The following is a 19,464-nucleotide window of genomic DNA, read 5'->3' on the forward strand; positions in this document are numbered from 1 at the left end:
GTAACCCTTGCGCCATAAAACCCCAGTAATCATCATCCTCAACTCATTAATAATGATTGAACCCTCTTGTAGATCTTGCTGAATGATTTAAGCGCTGGGGCCAGATGCCCATATGCACAAGTCGTCTGCGTTAAGAGAACAGCGTAAAAAAAGTAGGCAATATGCGGGGCAACTCGGCCATTTCACGGTTTAAAAAATGGACTTAATATACTTCCTTGCGCCTTGGCTCACTTATTCCTTGCTTTTACCATAGGCTGTTTCATAAACAACGTATTGTGTCTTTAGAACACTGAGACCGATCTTAATGTTTAGTGTTTTGACTTTCGCGGTGATAACAGTACAAGGATACCTTGGCTAAATCTTCACTTGAGCGGTTGTACCGGAGCCCATCGTCAGTGCTCAAGTTGTAAGCATGTATAACAGGAAATAAGCGTAACAAGTTCTGACTTTTGTATTCGCCCTGCTCTTTGGAAGCTCCGTATGCCGAAATTGACCAGCCTCATTTTTAGCATTTTTAGAGATAAATGAGTTAGCAGAAGGCACTTTTTAAAAGCGCTGTCTGTTATTGAACAGTTTTTTCTCTTTGGGCTGGTTGCAGCCTTGAGTTTATTTGTATACAGTATGCAATATACGAGTAAATGGCTACTGGCAAGTATGGTTGTCATTACTTTAACTACGTCTTCTGTCTTAATTTATTTGTACTTCATTATTTGAAGCTCTTGTAATAAAAGATGTCCTCTTCTAGATCGGGTGAAGCTTCGTCACTGAAGAATTTGTCAGAATAACATCACTGCGCTATTAGTGCAGCACTATTTCAGAGTACTTGAACATTAATCCATTCGCTCATTCTTAAGCACCTACTGAAAAGCACTATGAAAGCGAGAACACCTGTCTTAGATCTTTCTTCGGCTGTCCAAAGCATAACTATTAAAACCGACAATATATTAAATGGCCTTCACGTAAGTAAAGATATCACTATTATAATTTTGCTTAGACAAATCGATTTAGAGTTTTTCGCTATTTTGTTATTAAACCGAATTTCCATATAGACGATATATGTTTAGCGTTAAACAATAATTTGTCATTTGCCGTGAGACGTCCATGGTCAGAAAAACGCTACAGCTTCGTTTTCCAGCTTTTCGTTTCGGAATGCATTACCTTGTAGAAGGCATATATATATATATATTCCTTTAAGGCACACATATTTCAGACACACATGCTCTTGTCCTCTCGTTATAGCGGCTGCTACGCTGTCCGGCACCTAATCGCCATGATGCGACCAGTAAAATTCATCCATATGGTTTTGTAGGGAATGAATGAGATCCCCTCTTGCTTCTTGGGCTGTAAAAACGGCACACGCTAACATGGCATAGTGCTTGATTTTTTTTTTTTTTATTCGCAAACTTTCCGCCCAAGGCTCAGCTTGGCAGATGTCACTCCTTTGCATTTTCCCACACGCATTGCTGAAACGAAACAATGGAGACGCATCAATAATGCAGCAGAACTATACCAGTCGTATATGTTTGCGGGAGATCAAGTTTTAATTTGCGACACCATTGAAAACTCTTTTTACTTACAGAACACGACAGGCCAACAAGGAACAAAACTAAAGCAAAGCATCGTCAGCGTCGTATTACTTACACAATGCTGAAATCCCAGCACTAAATGCTGGCAGATGTCGTAGCCTGAAAAATTACGTGCATTCACGCTGGGTACAGCTTTTCATTTTGTGCAGTTTACACCAAGAAATCACGGAATCAGTTCACAATTGCAAACCTCTAAAATTTACTGTTTACTCCTGAACAGTTAATTGCATTTTGAGCACTCGCATTCTAATGCCGGCATGTACAGATCCAACGGGAATACTGAGACCGCAGTTGCACAAGTAGGTCCGACTGAACGATTTATATGAATTACTGAAAACGCAAAATAGAATAAAAAGGAAAAGAAAAGAATGAACTCGTATAGATTAAAGGCTCTTCGTCAGAGTGTTAGGTGTTAACGTATGTTAAAGAACAAAAGTCTTCATTTCCAAACGAGTTAAACGAGCAGACTATTTAAATGTATACGATATGTTCAAAGCAAACATGGTATATTTCTTCATTTTGACATTTGACTAAGCAGCGAGCGACCATAGTAATGAAGCCACGCGTAATACATCACTATGGTGAGGCTAAGTGGTTTTCGGAGCGCTGACGTAATTCCGTGTGCCAATGACGTTCTCTCACTTTCAAAGCAGCTCTGTCATCGCACGTATTTAATCGCTTCAATTAAGTTATTTTGAATGAACAGTGGATGTAACTTTCGTCGGTGTATGAGTTCATACCAAATCGTCTTTTGGTAACATCAGGGCCCGTTTTTGGAAAAAGGCTCTTGCGCTAGAATTGTTTGTAAGAGAAATTACGGCCGATTCTGATGCTGGACATAGTATTAGTGAAGGCGGCAGGTTAATGGCAAGGCGATTTACGAAATAAAGGCTTTGTGAATTCACCCCCAGTACTTGGAGCACACAAAAAGAAGTTTTGTTGTTATCCGATGGAATTCGCTAAGTGACGGAGAACGTCAGCATCGATATAATATAGCAGTTCTGCTCGCTCGCCTCTGTTTCTTTCTTATCATCCATCCCTCACGACCGGCCGACTCTGGCGATGAAGTAGGCGGAGCACGCTTCTAGTGGCTGATGAAGCGCAAAAAGCCAAATACTTGCCGCATTATTCTTGGCCAGAACAAAAATCGCGATAATAAAATATAATAAAATAGCCTAGAATTCCATACTACATATATACTACCAGAAAAGAACATTTGTACGCTGTAAAAATGAATTGGCATTTAGTAACAGTTTGTAAAGGTGCTTACGAAAGCGTCCTGCACTTGAGTGCTGTTCTCGTGTCCCAGAACGGCCTAGAAAATCGAGAATTGGTGGTGCGTCATGAGTACAAGATGCCGGCAATTACTATACCAGTGAAAGTATAGCAATAGAAAGAAGCAGACACACAGAGACAGCTACGTCCTCGTTCAGTTGCGCTGACGCATTTTATCGTGAATCCTAACCAACTAGCCTACCAACATGTCTAACCTATATAGAAGTGAACTGCAGTACATTACCTTCGTATGCATCTTCGTCTTTAAGAAAGCTGATCGCTGATATTCTATATGCATCACCATAGCAGGAGACAACGCTGGTTATGGCTTTGTCTTCTGCTGCTGTGGACACAACGCCTCCGTTCTACACTAATTATTTAGCCCGCCCATAAACAAGCCGTTAGAGACCCGTCGGCACGTAGATATTGGTTAAATCTTGGTGCTGGTAAATGATAAGATAGAATCGAATAAAAACCATCGTTGTATTCACACCGAGTTACGAGCGCAATATCCACGGAACACGGCGCGTACTGCATGCAACGTGCCGAAGCTGCATACGAGTTCAATTTCTACTGACAACACGCTCTCTTTAATTGAGTCTGCAATTTATATCTTCATTTCAAGCTATACAAGTGCATTATGCATTTCTATCTGCATTTCTGATCCGCATTCTTTCCAGTGATGGCGGGACGCAAAGGCGCTCGTTTACTGGTTTTCGTCAGATGGCAGCGCCAGATGGCCTGCGCCGATACGGAGATCATCACCCCCCTCCCACTCCCCCCCCCCCCCCAATCCTTCCGTAATGCGGCGTACTTGGGAGCCATACTGTCGCTTTCAGTGTTGCAAAATCTTTTCGGATCGTGTCGCTAAAGCGAGACAAAGGAGTGGCTAAATTTCCTCTTTATTTTGCTTCAAAGTCGCTAAAATTGTTCCTAAACTGTAGGAAGAATTTTAAATAACGGAGGCGTTATTAATAAGGTTCAAGACACCCACGGTATTTAAAGTTTGTTTGACAGTTTTAGCGATAACACTAGCGACATTGAAGCAAAATTTTGCGGAAATTTAGCGACTTCTTTATATTGCTTTAGCGAGGCGCTCTGCAAGAATTCGGCAACACTAATATGAGTAAAGTTAGCGCAAATTTTCTAGTCAAGTGTTTCACGTTTTTCTAGTGTCCGTGCAAGTGCATAAGCAATTCACGGTAAGTTTACCAGCAGGATGTAGACGACGTTTAATTTACTAATATACTTACAAAACAAGGATTGATGCAGTGAGCATTCCGCGTTTATCTTCAAATTTAATGGCTGCAAATCCAGCCCAATTAAAAATGCTGAAGTGACTAGCGCAAGAGTGGACACGGGGCACTAAAAAGGCGACAAGGACATGCGCTTGACCTTGTCGCCTTCTTAGTGTCCCGTGTCCACTCTTGCGCTAGTCACCTCAGCATGGAATACCAACTAGCCCGGTCTCACATCCTGCTACAATTAAAGAAACGCGAGTAATTTTAGCATGAAAATATACTTCGCCCACAATTAGCCCTGCAAATTTTGTCGTTCTCGGCGCTCGTGAAAAGAGAACTAAATTCTGATGCATGCGCTTAGTCGGACGTTGTTAACACAACGGTGATCACAAGTAATTACGTGGTCTTTGTAAATACAGGTCAAACACTGCGCTTTCGCGCCTTGATTCGCCTGGAAGCTCCGTGCAGCGCTGATTTGTTCGAAAACCGTGGGATACGGAAGCGGTGCGTCCAGGTCTGCGTGAACGAGCCCAGCCACTCCGATATATATACACCTTCCTACAGTCTTATCGTTCAGCTTCCGAGTTCTAAATCTCACCATAAAATTCATTGCAATGAGTGTTGCCGAGGTATTTCAATTTATTCTGCGGCTACGCTCGCCAACGTTCACCAATTGAACGTACTTAGTGAAAGCGCACAACCCGCAGCGTTAAGATCCGCTCAAATCGGTTGCGCGTAACAAACCTTAAATCAGTTTTTTTATAAGCACAATGCGAAGCCTGTGAAGACTTACCGATGCGAAGGAAACTGTTGTTTCGTCATGGTCGCTGAGCACACGCGCCGTGCAGCCAAATTCGGCCGCTTACTTGTAGCGTTGAATGGTAAAGTACGTTCTGCTATCTTCGAAGCAGCTTTAGCTAACTTTGTAGTCGGTAAAATGTCGCCAATTGTTCTGTCATGCTGATAAAAGAAGTCGTCAGCCATTAAATTAAAAAAAATTGTCGATAAATAGACAAGTCACTAAATCTAGCAAATCCAGCGACAATATCGTCAAGATGACAATAGCACTCGCTTTTGCACGTAAAGTCTCATTAATAAAATTACGTTTCTTCTTTTTTGAACCTTGCGGGATGACATGTGAATATAAAAAATTAGGCTATATGACTTTCACGAAAATTTTTTTGTCTCACCAAAGTCGCTGGGTTTCTGAAGCAGTCCAAGCTCTGGAGAAGAGAAATAGAAGACGTGCGTCCATGCAGATCTCTGTCACAAAATTTTAACTATACATGTGTGTGTGTGTGTGTGTGTGTGTGTGTGTGTGTGTGTGTGTGTGTGTGTGTGTGTGTGTGTGTGTGTGTGTGTGTGTGTGTGTGTGTGTGTGTGTGTGTGTGTGTGTGTGTGCGTGTGCGCGCGCGCTTGTGTGTGTTTGTTGTGTGTGTGTGTGTTGAAAATAAGAATTAAGCGCTCACAACTCCATTTGTGGGAGTTCCTGATTGCCCGACATTTATCTCCCCCTTCAAGATTTCCCATGTGCTCTTTATCAGAGTATTTTCACCTTGATGGGTCGCATGCATATTGCTAGAACCCTCCATAATATATTTAAATATGGAATAAGCAACTAAGCAATTATACCCCCAGATGAAATAGTGCTTCTGGGCGCTCTTGATTCAGAGCGTTTCTGATACAATTGTTTACGAGTTCATGTAATTCTTGAATAATATGCCACGTTTTCCTCGCGGCTGGCTTTAAAAGGAAACTTTAATTCTGAAGCACCTGGCTAAGTGTGTGAGAACGCAGCAATCATTTTTCTCTGCATTCAGTGCCCCGCAAGTTAGAATACATTTTTTGCACTTAAATGAAAAAGGTAAACTTTAACGGCTGTAGGAAACAGGGCCCGTGTTTACAGAAAGCTCTTAAGCTAGAATTATTCTTAAGAGAAAATTCCAGCGCTCCAGTCAGCCTAGATGCTGGACATAATATTAGCGAATGCATCCGGCAACTGGCAAAGAGCTCTTGCGAATGAAACTCTTTGTGCGTGAGGCCCAAGATTTTTTGTTTTGGCTGTCAATTTTTTTACCAAGATTTTTGAAAATCGCAATATTACGAAAAACTGAAGCATCGAGTCTACAACACCGTAACACAGAAATAAAAAAAAAGCGATACCACAATTTTATAAACACTTTTGTCATTTCGTTCAAAGCGACTATGCTGTCCCCTGACGAGAGCGTTTCTGCTTTTCTCGCGTATTCGAATAGGGGAATTGGAGTTGGCCCGAGCTAGAAGATTGGTAACAGGCTAGCGATGTCCATCGCACGGGCGCCTTTTGTTGCTGTCACCCTTGTTTTACAACGAAGCTGCTAGTGCAACTCAGTCTCTGCCCTGACGAAAATATGTGCCCTTGTCGAAACGTTAGCTTCAGGGACATTCCGATGTTCTTACACTGTTAACCACTTCAATCCTCCATCTTCCTGTGAGCATCCTCTCTTGTATTGAACCCATCGCAGACATTATGTTTATTTATTTATTTATTTATTTATTTATTTATTTATTTATTTATTTATTTATTTATTTATTTATCTTATACACATACCTCACAGGCTCCAACTGGAGTATTGCGTGAGGGGGGTAAGAGAAACAACAGGTAGCGAAAACAGGAGCAAAAAACGTAGCTAACAACAAATCAAACAATTGAAAAAAAAAAATTGAATCGAAAGACGCCGAACAACATCATGCAAACGAAGAACAACAACAACACTCTGGACGATCAGAAACGCGCATGGCTCATCGAACTCCTGCAAAGAACTGCAAACGCATGTATATTTATAAACTGCTTGCAAGGATAGAGAATGACAGTCAAGTCACATGGTACAAATGAAGCGTGTGGGCATAACTACGGAATCAATTTTTTTAATGTTTCTCTAAACGTGTCCAGATTATTAATTTCAACAATGTGGCTTGGAAGAGCGTTCCAAGCTGCTATTGCCAGAGGCAATGCAGATTTGTTAAATGCATTTGTGTGGCCAAAAACACGTGTGAAACTGTGTGCGTTATATAAGCGGCGAGATGTGCGAAATGGGCGGGAAAGGGGTAAAAAAAATAAATTATGGGGTTTTACGTGCCAAAACCACTTTCTGATTATGAGGCACGCCGTAGTGGAGGACTCCGGAAATTTCGACCACCTGGGGTTCTTTAACGTGCACCTAAATCTAAGTACACGGGTGTTTTCGCATTTCGCCCCCATCGAAATGCGGCCGCCGTGGCCGGGATTCGATCCCGCGACCTCGTGCTCAGCAGCCCAACACCATAGCCACTGAGCAACCACGGCGGGTGGAAAGGGGTAATGTAGTTGCGTGTTGACTGTGAGTGATTTTGTGCAGTAAGCAAAGCAGAGCTATCGTCCTTCTAGATTCAAGAGATGGGAGTGATAGTGATTTCTTTATAGCAGTTACGCTAGAATGCCTACTGTAATCTTTCGCGATGAAACGCGCGGCACGGTTTTGAACAGATTCGAGAGAATTTATTAAATATTCCTAATGTGGCGACCAGATGGCGGAAGCGAATTCGAGATGAGGACGAACAAAGCTTCTGTACGCTATTTCACGAGTGGCTGAAGGGGCTTCACGTAGGTTTCCTTTCTAGGTAACCAAGTGTGCTAGATGCTTTTGCTGTAACATGTTTTATATGCGCCTTCCATGATAAGTTTGTTGTAATATGAATACCGAGATATTTGTACAAGGGAGTGACAGGTGACAGCACTGTTATTAAGCGAGTAAGTGTAAAGAGAGTTAGTTTTCTTTCGTCTGACAGTCATTAATTTGCATTTTTCTGTATTTAGTGACATTTGCCATAGCGTGCACCAGTTTGTAATCTTATCCAGATCTTTTTGAAGAGCTGTGTGGTCGTCGGGTGTCTTAATTTGGCGATAAACTACGCAATCGTCAGCAAATAATCTAATTGCTGATGTTATGCGGATGGCAAATCATTTATGTAGATGAGAAACAATAGCTAGCTGACCCAGCACCCTACCTTGAGGTACACCAGATGACACATCGGCCAAGGAAGAAGAATGATTGTCAGTAAGCGTAAACTGTTTGCGGGATGTGAGGAAGTTCCTTATCCACGATATTGTAAGGCTGTCTAAATGTAATGATGATAATTTGGCTATTAATCTAGAGTGGGGAACACGATCAAAGGCTTTGGCCTTTGATCGTGTTTGAGCGTGTTTTCACCGTGTCAAATAATAACTAGATCCTTCACCGATTTTATATTTTGAAGAAATGTGGACAATGTTAGAGGTAACATGCAGGTAAATTTTTAAGTGTGTAAGTAATTAGGAACTTAATGAAAATTGCCAACCCCTCATTTTCTGCCGGTTCAGAGGTGTTTATGAAACGCCTACAGAGTTTTTCCGCTGATCTGCAAGAACCAAGAACAGGAGCAATATTATTTTTATATAAAGAAAGGGGGCCATGCTATGCGTGGGGTGTGCCGAAAGCTTTAAGTGTGTAGGTTAATTACAGGCTTTGTTAATGATTACTCTATTACAGCATTCTTTTTTGTTTTACTGGAGTGGTATAAAGCGTGTATCTGCTTTTTTTTTCTGGGTCCTGACAGAATTAAGCGTGTAACTGAGATTCAATATAGTATGAAGGGGTTGGGGGCATGATTTGGGTTAGGTGATGGGATACAGTTTAAACTGTATAGGTTAACTGCAGCCTTTGAAGAAAGCTATTTATGCAAGCGTTCCAGAGTGTGTTCTACGAACCGCTCCTGGGAGAACAGTCACTGCCACCGAGTTCAAGTTCCGTGAAAATCGGGGCAACATTACACGCGGCTGATGTGCATGCAAAAGTTAAATGTGTGTAGTTAAATTATGGCCGTTGCAGTGAATTACTTATGCAAATGCCGAAAAGCGTTGTACGCCACTATCAGCAATTTTTGCTATCCTGGGAGAACTGCAAGTGAAACCGAGTTCTTATTTAGTGGAAATGGAGGGCAGGCTAGTAGGAAATTTTAAAGTTTCTGGAATCAACCATGCTTTTGCAGATAATTACTGGACTCTCCTGTTCTCCCTATCTTCAGGCGCTACACGAAGCGCGTGCAGTACTGGCTCGCTGTTCTGCGAGAACGGCATCGATTCCGCATTTCATGCAAATTGAGGGAGGTTTGACATGCGGGCAAATTTGAATGTGTACACGTGAGTGATTGTAGTCAGCGTTATACAAGCCACCGAGTTCAAATTTTCACAAAATGGGGTCCATGCCATAAGTTGTATGCGGGTAACGGTTCAAAGTGCGTCGCTTTATTACACGCATTTGAACTTCTTAGTGTAACTGAGCAAAGAAACAGCGCCGCAGGAAATCGGACTGTGATTCTGCAATGTCGAGCAAGTATGCCGTGTTTTATTCAGTGAATGACTTGTTTCACGTTCGAATTTGCCTGTACGCCGTCACATCGCGAGCACTTATAACATATTGTAGCCGAACGATTGCATATTTAAGGCTCACCGGCAAGCAAGGAACGCAAGCACCGTATACCCTTTGATGTGTGAGAGTAGTTCAGGTCGATAAAGCAGGAGGCGCCTACTGCGCTAAGATGAGATTCGCGAGTGAGCTTGCAACATTGAAAAAGGGAGCACAGATTAAACGGTAACCAATCAAAATGCTGGTTTTGTTGTTGATCTCCTCGATATTTTTTTTTCAGTATGAGCGTTGTTTTTTTCGCTGGTCTGGCCAAAAATAATACACCACATGGTTGTTTTCTTGATTATTTTCGGTTCCAGCTATGTTTACAAATTAAACGGCAGACTTCCCGCGCACATATTGGCCAGCGCAAAATGAATTCTGCGGAAATCTGCAAGGTGAGGTAGTTTCACGAAATAGCTCAGCCTTATTGATGGTGAAGCTGACGTGGCGATTCTTTTCGTCTGGCGACGGTACCGGGTTTGATTTACCGAAGTTCTCGCAAAGTTTTCGTACCGGCTGAACGAACTCCTTTGCTTGGCGCAATATCCCGTCATAGTTACGTGGAGTTCTTCCTTCCTAAGGACTGTGACAAGTCTCATGACTCACCTTTCCGAACTTCCCCGATCTGCTGCATTCTACAGAGTAGTCCGGGAATTTTCCCATCAGTGCCTCTTTCACGCACGGCAGTTGCTGCAAGAAATGCGCACATCATTCTTGTCCCTGAAGTCATTGTCTCGCTGTCAGAGCATGTTGACGTGTCTCTACTACAAGCGTTGTTCTTTCTTTTCTTTTTCGTCTGAGGCACCCGTAGTGGCTCATGCCAAAGTTGTGTTGTCGCAATACGGTTGTCATCTAATGGCAGCGAATATGTACACTCCGAGAGACGTCCGCAGTTCATCGAAGTTGAACCTTAGGCAGGTTGGGGGCTGCATTACCGAAGTTTCCCAGCGCATCAGACACGGACACGATCACAGCGCTTACACAACAAGAACGGACACCGAGTGTCCGTTCTTGTTGTCTCTCCCGGATGCGCTGGAAAACTTTGGTACCGGATGCGCTGGTAAACTTTGGCGGGCCTGGCATTTAAGTTGAAAGGTCGTGTAGTACACGGTGCACTATATTATTCCAGGTTCACGGCTTTGTTTTGCAGCTACGAACGGTTTAGATGTGGGCGGGATATGCGCTTATCAGATGGAGCCAGGTTACAGTGATGTAAAATTTCCAGAAATGTTGAGGTCGTGGGAAAAAGAAACCACGAAATAAGCTTTTATTTCCGGAAAATTTGGAAACACTGGAAAAATATCCTATTTCTTCTTAGCATATATGAAAGTAAAAATACCTGCACACGAAGGTGCACGCAAAGGCGTGCTTATAAATGTTTTAGTAACATATATAACGTCGGCGCTTTTAGTTCAGGAGACGTCTAAAGAAATGTTGAGGATGAGCCATTTAGCCATATTCGAATGCACTTTAGACATACAGGCTGTCCCAACTATCATGCACCAAGATTTAAAGATATTCAGATGCCACGTAGCTGTACAGAACCACGGTAATGTTGTTTACCGTCGTTTGGAGATACTCAGGTTGCTTTTTTCGTTCTACCTGATTAGATAATTAGTCTTAATTAATCAATTAACTTCTCAGATATTATGATTCGATTAAAATTGTCAATGACAAAATTGTAGAGCAATGTGAAAAACTCCCGATACAGCTTTCTGTTGCTCAAGAGGCACTACATAAAATTGTTTTTCCGAGCGTGAAAGAGGCCCGCGAATACACGCAACATTGCCTCGAGGCCTTGTCGTATAAAGCTGCATAAGTATTACTGATGCACATGTTTCCCGTTTCCTTGATGAAGTAGGCTTCTAACTACTCTGTGCCCATGACATTCCTGCTATTTCCAAACATGTATCTCAGCTTTGATTCACATTTGCAAGATTCACAGCACAATGACAGGTTCAATCTTAACCGGTTCTTTATCGGCCTTTCGTGTTAGGCAGCTCTTTCGTTTATAAATCGATCCGTTTGCCCTACATACACTTTACCACATGTTAGCGGAATTTATTAACCACCCCGACGCGCCATTTTACATACGGCATTATGAGGTTCACGTCACAGTCTTGCTTCTTGTGCTCGTCGCATGGGATACGGGTCGAGCCAACGTGCGCGCACTCGTTTTGTTTCTCGTAAAAAACATTGACTTCTTAGTCAAATTTTAGGTCAGGGGAGCGGCACTGTGGGACACGTTCTGTTAACTGTAACGTAGTGTCATATTTCATGTATTTATTCTCCTCGCGTGGAAGAACTAGGAACCAGCAATGGCGAAATTAGAAAGGAAAACTGCATGGCAATCATTCCAGAACAGGAAAAGTCACATGAAAGCAACCTCTACAAGGTAAACGTACAAATGACGAATCTCCTCATACTGCGGGCAACTTTCCACCGATACATTACGTGGTTCCTCGGTTGATAGGTGTTGCGCTCATCTGTAGACGCCGAGCCAGACGATGGGCGGACAGGCTCAGAGGTTTCCCAAAGAGATATCTAGGCGCTTGCCCTTTGCACTTCGTGTCAATCAAGACGGGGTACTTCTCCTCCGGCCGACCTTCCCGCTTGATATTTCTCTTTACCAATGCATTCGCATCCATATACTGTTTACACGTTGAGGTTTCCAAGTACTTATCAACACGTTGAACTCGTAAGATAACCACTATAGAAAAAGATTTGATTGGTTAATTACCATTGTACTATCAACCTTCAATTTTGAAAACACTCTGCGGCGGTGCGTGTCACGAAGAAATTATTTTGTCGATTATGAAAAAAAAAAAATACGGACGCAATAGAAAGGCAGGATGACAGTGAGCGCTCAGACGAGCCCGCAAGCTTCGATGACTACCGTGCCATCATTGACGCTGGTTTTACCTCGTGCAACTGCCAGCCAATGGATATACGAGATCTATTGCAATGGCAGTCTGAAATTCTTCGATGGCCCCTTCCCTTCTCCCTAACAATATAATAAACCAAATTATAGGATCTGAATAAATGTAACTTAGAATGATATCGCATTATTATAAGCAAAAGACACGCGACCTGTCCTACTTCGCCATGCATGTCTCTATGAATGCTTATGCGCGAAGGTTCCTCCCCAGTGAGATTACCGGTACGAACACAATCAGTAAGACTTGTCGCATTAGCTTGATTTTTTCTTTTTTTATTTCTTTTTTTATCTCTCTTTTTTTTTCATGTGATTTTTTTTTCATTCGCCCTGCTACGTCACCGTTTAATCCGCGCGCAAAGCTTACCGCGAGTTCGTCCCAGTGTCGGCTCAGGGTGTCCAACTGGCGCATGAGGCCCATCATTCGCACAACGCAGTTCTTCACCACTGCACATAATAAACAGAACAGAAGCCACACAAAACTGTCGTCAGGAACCTACACGCAAGTATGCGCCGGTAGCCTGCATGTAAATTTATATGTATGTGCGTATGCAGGTGTCTGGAAAGGCAGCCTCTGTTGTAAACTGCCAATAATTTCAAATTTATGGGTGAATCTTTTAAAACAAATTTTACTTTGTAAAGCGGACACTAGGAATTATTTACATCGTTATAACATTTTATATATTAATCACATTATATACGATCTCTCGGGTACTGCCTCTCATTCCACATCTCGGATTCGTATACCACGAATTTTCTGGAGCTCAGTATAAGGCGATCCTAATTCGGCTGAGCCGAACTTCCGCTGCCACCACTGACGCCTTCTGCTGCGCATGCACGTGTGATCAGTAGCTGCAAAGGTAATCAAGTATATTTGGCTGTCCCAGTAAAATGGTCCCTAGGGGCGCGTTTTTCGATCAAACCTGCACGGCGTCTCTTGTCGTAATACGCTATTTTTCCTGCTGGCACATGAGAGCTTCACGTATGCAGATCCCACAGTGTGCGGGATCTGCATAATTTTGTGAACAAAATGGGTGAATTGTCAGTCTTTTTGACAGTGCACGAGCTTACACAGAGTGGGCGAGCAGTAATTACAATAATAGAATGCGTAAAAAAATATTTTCTATATTATGCAAATCCAATAAATATATCTTTTTATATCTACCTTTCCGTTTTACTGCGGTTTCACTTACTATATTTAGCCGTAAATCTTCGTGTACACATAGAATAGCTGTTTTTGAGTTTTGTGGATCACTTCTATTATGACGAAATTCTTATAAGACAGATTTTGAGGATCCATTTGAGTTCGTCTTAACGGGAGTCTGTTGTAGTTCCGTCGCTGGCTTCTTCTTAATCGCGCCTTTTCAGTTTGCTCCTTCTTCGTCCATAACGTTACACGTAACACCCCTTTCCGATTGTCGCTGTCCGTGCCATCCGAGCTCAAGTGACGCCCCGTCGGGGGGGGGAGCGGCTAAGCCTCCCTGTAATGTCCCTGATTCGGGGTGACGATGACACGTGCCCGGTGATAAATGTAGCTCTAGAAAATGGAACACGACAAAAGTGGCTTGTGCCTTGCGTTTGGGTGTCTCCGTGCCTCGGCTGTGTTGCCTTGTGTTTTAGCTACATTTCTTTAACCTTCCTCATACACCAACTGCCTCAGCAATCATCCATCCCGGATAGTACTCACACTCTTTCAAGGGAGAAGACTTTTGAAATAGCAAAGCATGTCGCACAGCGCTAATGCATCTGGCAGGGACGCGACAAGCATTCGCAGTGACACTTCCCGTCACTTGTCACGAGGCAAGAGTGTTGGAGATGTGATAGGATGGAAGTGCGCATGCTCTGTTCGTGACTGGACATGTTTGCGAACATCGGACTGGACATAAGCGCGAACATCGGTGATTATCTTGAGTTCAGCAAAGCTTTGACGAGTAACACATAGAGAAACTCAACAAGAGGGGACACTCAGTGAAAGCTGGCAACAGGAGACACGTCACGGCTAGTGTTAATCCCATGCGTTAGTTGACGCGAGCATCGGGAAAGAAAGAATGTGAAATAAACTTACACACAGCGTCCTATTTCTTTTAATTCTTTTTTGCTAAAACTAAAAAGTTGTGCGTATAAATGCACTTATACTTTGCGACTCAGTTTTCTTGCGTTACCTAGTAACAAGCAAACGGCACGCTAGGCGCGACCGATGCATGCGTCATGCACCAGACAGGCCACCGAAGCCAGCGAGGCCGGTTGTGCATGTGAAGTTCGCCTGTTCGGCGACCCGTCTCTTTTGGATGTGGCCCGTTTGTTGTGCTCCCGGCGTATTCTTGCGTTCCTTCTGCATTTCGACATGGCACCACTGCGCTATCGGACTACGGCAAGGTGAGAAACTTTGACAGTCTGCGGCGCATTTCAAGCAATCTTGGCTTTTACGGCACGGAACCGAGACTTGCGACGCAGTTAGCGAAAAACAGCTCGGCCGTCCTGGCATGGTTAATTTGAGTTAATGACTCGTACTGGGAGATGTTTGCGACGCTTTCTACGAGCCCCATAATTATTATAACGCAATTCGGTAGTTTTTGGGCACGCTCGCCGCACACGACTTTGTGGCGCAGCTTGCGAAAAGCACCTAGCTCGGCCGTGTGGCCGAAGTTTCGCGTGTACTGAATCTTACCGCGGGACAAGTTTTGGCGCTTTCTCTCACCCCATGGAGACATTACTGTATCTAATTGCGTTACTTTTTGGGGTACTTTTTATGCACAGTGGCCGCGCCCGACGTTGTGACGCAGTTAGCGAAAAGCAACTCGGCTGTGTGCCGCACTGAGTTTCGCGTGTACTGAATCTTACTGGGACAAGTTCGTGATGCATTCTCTGACCCCCAAAATTATTGTAATTAATTTCGTAACTTTTTTGGGATACTTTTGAGGTGCGCTCGCCGCGCCTGGGGTTGGGAAACAGCTAGCAGCTAACTACTGCTGCTTACCTGGTGCCACAACGTTGGATGAACGCACAAAAAGCCCGGAACGAGCATTTATATAGAGGCAAATAAACATTTTCCTCAGTTGCAATGCGTTTTGAGTTTCTGAAATTGCACGTGGCACAGATTCGATGGAGGCTTGTAAGAAACGTTCACAATCATTTTAATTAAATAAACGATTCCACACTATAAGACCCCGCGCGATGGAGCAGCAGAAGCAAAAAAAAAAAAATCGTCGAGTATCGCAGCCGGCGTATAGCGTGTGCCAATTAGCGTTCACAACGCGCGCGCCCAAAACCGAAAAGAGTTAATCCCATCCGATTGGTGCGCTCAGTCAATTCGGCCGCTGGGCTCCATGGGAGTGTCCGCTCTTGTTGACTGTCTTCCTCTACGAGTAACAGCCAGACGATCGATGAAGCGTGGGTGGTTGTCTGAGAACTGCGCCTCATTTTCCTGGTATCCATAGAGTCCGGTGTCGGCGATAAATGAAAACGCCGTAGCGCCCTGTAACCGACTCAAAGTGTCTATACTTCGACGAAATGGGCGGTGACTTCTTGCAGCCTAGCCTAATATGTCTACAGATTAGCTCATTGTTTAAACACGATAACCAACTTATCAATTAACTTTTAGTAGGCTCTTCCGACAGTGTCCCTTCGAGGGATGCGAGAATAATCTTCTCAATAGCGCCACGAGCGTACGAACGAAATTATAATTTCGTTCCAAACATGCCCAAGCGACTTCTATATCGGGAACCGATTACGGTGATAGCGATTGCATCTGTTGCCATTGCATGCGTGCTATGAGTCAGTCTTATTCGTCTTCTTTCTTTTCAGGAGAAAGTATTGTGCTCGAAACAGTTTGTTGATGCAGCTTCTTTTTAAGGCGAAAGCCTTTCTGGGCTCATGGTGAAGTTTGTGTCAGCAGACCTGACCGCTGGAGTGTCCGCCGAAGCGCCATCACGCCATATGCAGACAGATTAAAGAATGAAAAATGATTGATAGTGACAATTAGTGAACGATAACGTTATAATAGAGATTGGTAGAGGTTAATAATGACTAGTAATTACAAGTAATTACTACTAATGACTCCGAAATGACCAACATGGCTAACGACGGCTTGTAATGACAATTGATTAGAAATGTCTAGTAATAAGTAGTAATGACTAAAATGACTACTAATAACTTGTAATGACTCCGAAATGACCAATATGTCTAACGACGGCTTGTAATCAGCACAATTGATTACAAATGACTAAAAATGCTTACTAGTGAGCACTAATGACTAATAATGATTGAAATGACTATGAAATGACCAATGTTTAACGCCTACAATTGATTAGAAATGACTAAAAATGTCTAGGAATGACTAATAACGACTTAAATTACTTGTAATGACTACTGATAACCATGATATGACCAACATGTCTAACGACAGCTTGTAATGACCACACTTGATTACAAATGACCAAAAATGCTTAGTGGTGAGCAGTAATGCCTAATAATGACTGAAATGACTTGTAATGACTAGTAATGACTACTAAATGACCAATATGTCTAACCAGAACTTGTAACGACCACAATTCATTACAATTAACTAAATATGCTTAGTAGCCAACAAAAACTGACACCAAGGACAACATAGGGGAAATTACTTGTGCTTAATAAATGAAATAAAGAAACGATAATTTTAATGGACATTAAAGTGGATGAAAAAACAACTTGCCGAAGGTGGGAACCGAACCCACAACCTTCGCATTCGGTTCCCACCTGCGGCAAGTTGTTTTTTTCATCCACTTTAATTTCTATTAAAATTATCGTTTATTTATTTTATTTGTTAAGCACAAGTAATTTCCCCTATATTGTCCTTGGTGTCAGTGTTTGTTGGCTTCTTATGATATGACTAATAAAAATTGGGCCCCTTGGTTAACCCCCTTTCTTCTCATTGAAAAATGCTTAGTAATGACTAATGATGACTGAAATGACTTGTAATGACTACGAAATGACCGATATGTCTAACGACGACTTGCAACGACTACGGTTGCTTACAATTACTAAAATGCTTAGTAACGAGTAGTAATGACTAATAATGACTAATGACTTCTAATGACGCGTAATGAATCGTATATGACTTGGGATTACCGAAATGATTTGAGGTGAAGAGAAGGAAATGCAAAGAAGAGAAAGAGGAAAAGAAAGAAGAGAAACAGAAGAGGCAAAGGGAAAGAGGCGGAAGAGTAGGCTTTCGCCGTTCACCTCTTAAAAGATATCTTAAGAGACACAATTTTTTTTTCTTTGAGTCCTTGGTGTGCCTTGGTGTTTCAACTTTCTGGACTGTTTAATTTTGCAGAGCCGATCTAGAGATGAACCCTCTATAGTGAGTCAAAATGTAGACCTGGGCCATATGTTGTAAATACATCATTTCAGTTTTCGTCCTTTCTGCGCTTCGTTTCACACAAAGCAGCGCTCACACTGTCGTTGGGATCTGCGGCTCTTTGGGTAAGTATGAGGTTAACGTTTGGGATAGTTCGGGGTAGTTTGGAATGACCACGTTTGAGACAGTTGGCGGTATATCCTGAATGGAAGCGAGACACAACGCCGATAGCGCTCACTTGCAGCTGGTTTTATTCGCAGAAAGAGCACTTACATCATATGTGCAGTGCAGGGAAAACACCAAACACAAGATAAAACGTACAGAAGCAAAATTCTCGAAGCCACACTATAGGGAGCCACTGATTACTCTAGGTCACATCAAAAGCCCTTGCGACGTTCAAGTAATGCAAGTGTTCCTTCTCCGAATAATGAAAATCAGTTGGAAGTCAGCGCTGAACGTGCTTGTCGTTCCCCTTTGTGTTCCGTTTTGCGCTGCAAATACAAGTCGGTGGGATACGCATCATAAGAAATGAACGGAATAGTAGGAAAACAATCCTTACAAGATACGGCCCCTTCCTGTCAAACCACAAGGAGAAATCCGAAAAGCTGTGTATGGCTCGACATTCAGTTAGCATTCATCTTGGCGCATACCTTTCTTGCACTGAGGCATCAGCTTGGCAGGATTGATGTTGAAAAGGCCCTTGCGGAATTCGGCGAAGCTCAGCTCCGCGGCGTCTGTAATCAAAATCGCACACGCAAGCGTAAACGCCAGGCCTAACGTGGCGGCCTTCATCGTATGACTCTTCAACGGGCGGTGTTCCCACGTCCTTGCAATTCGTGACCCCTCTTTCTGCTGCGACGTGTCTGAATAAAATGGCGGAGAGCGACGCCGCTACATATCGTTGCCGTGCGACAGCTGTTTGGACACAAGGAGGAGGGAACGTTGGGATGTGTGCACACAGAAGTGTCGGAGTCTCGTTAAGTGAGCAATGTTCTCTATGTACGCAGCTTGGCATGTACGCTTGGCTTTAAGACGGGGTTATAGGTGCATCACCGACGATGATTAGAGAGAGCTTGCGGGTAGGCACGTGGATGAAGTATGGTCGCACGTCGCCAACACTCGGCCATCTCAGGTGTGGAGAGCGCCGTCAGAGTGTTCAGGCGTGACAGGGCGCAGCTTCCAAGAAATAAAGCAACATTTTTTGTTATTTAAAATAAAACAACAAAAAAGAAATATCACCGTCGGCAGCTGTGTGCACCGTGAGACGTATGGGGTACCTTGATACTCGAGTTGGCGTCGCAAGATCGATGACGTTTTAGCTTTACGTGCCTTTCTTTCTTTCTTTCTTCTTTTTCTTTGGTGGGGGGGGGGGGCTCATATTTGTATATTTCATGCAATGTCATTGCAGCTTTCATCAAAAGCGTTTGTAATCTGGGATTTGTACGCCTCTATAAGCAAAATAATTGAGTTGTTGAAAGCTATTCTTTCCGGCCAATAAATACCATTCGCGTCAATGATGCAGCAAGTCATGCAGTGCTCTCAGGAAATGTATAGGCGCAAGCGGTGTGTACATTATATGATGGACTACTTTTCCTGGCCATGATATTTTTTTGTGTGTGTA

General features: G+C 43.1%; 1 protein-coding gene across 1 annotated transcript; it reads right to left on the minus strand.

Moving 5' to 3' along the window:
- Window positions 1-1,370: 1,370 nt before the first annotated feature.
- LOC140218937 (uncharacterized) lies at window positions 1,371-18,713 on the minus strand. The gene is made up of 6 exons (XM_072288643.1): window positions 18,494-18,713; window positions 12,870-12,949; window positions 10,174-10,257; window positions 5,293-5,325; window positions 2,857-2,901; window positions 1,371-1,463 (listed from the first exon to the last, which is right to left on the minus strand). Exons 1-6 carry the CDS (start codon window positions 18,633-18,635, stop codon window positions 1,434-1,436), a joined length of 414 nt encoding a protein of 137 aa, XP_072144744.1. The 5' UTR covers window positions 18,636-18,713; the 3' UTR covers window positions 1,371-1,433.
- Window positions 18,714-19,464: the final 751 nt, after the last annotated feature.

This window comes from Dermacentor andersoni, chromosome 6 (genome assembly GCF_023375885.2).
Source record: "Dermacentor andersoni chromosome 6, qqDerAnde1_hic_scaffold, whole genome shotgun sequence".
Classification (NCBI taxonomy): Eukaryota; Metazoa; Arthropoda; class Arachnida; order Ixodida; family Ixodidae; genus Dermacentor; species Dermacentor andersoni.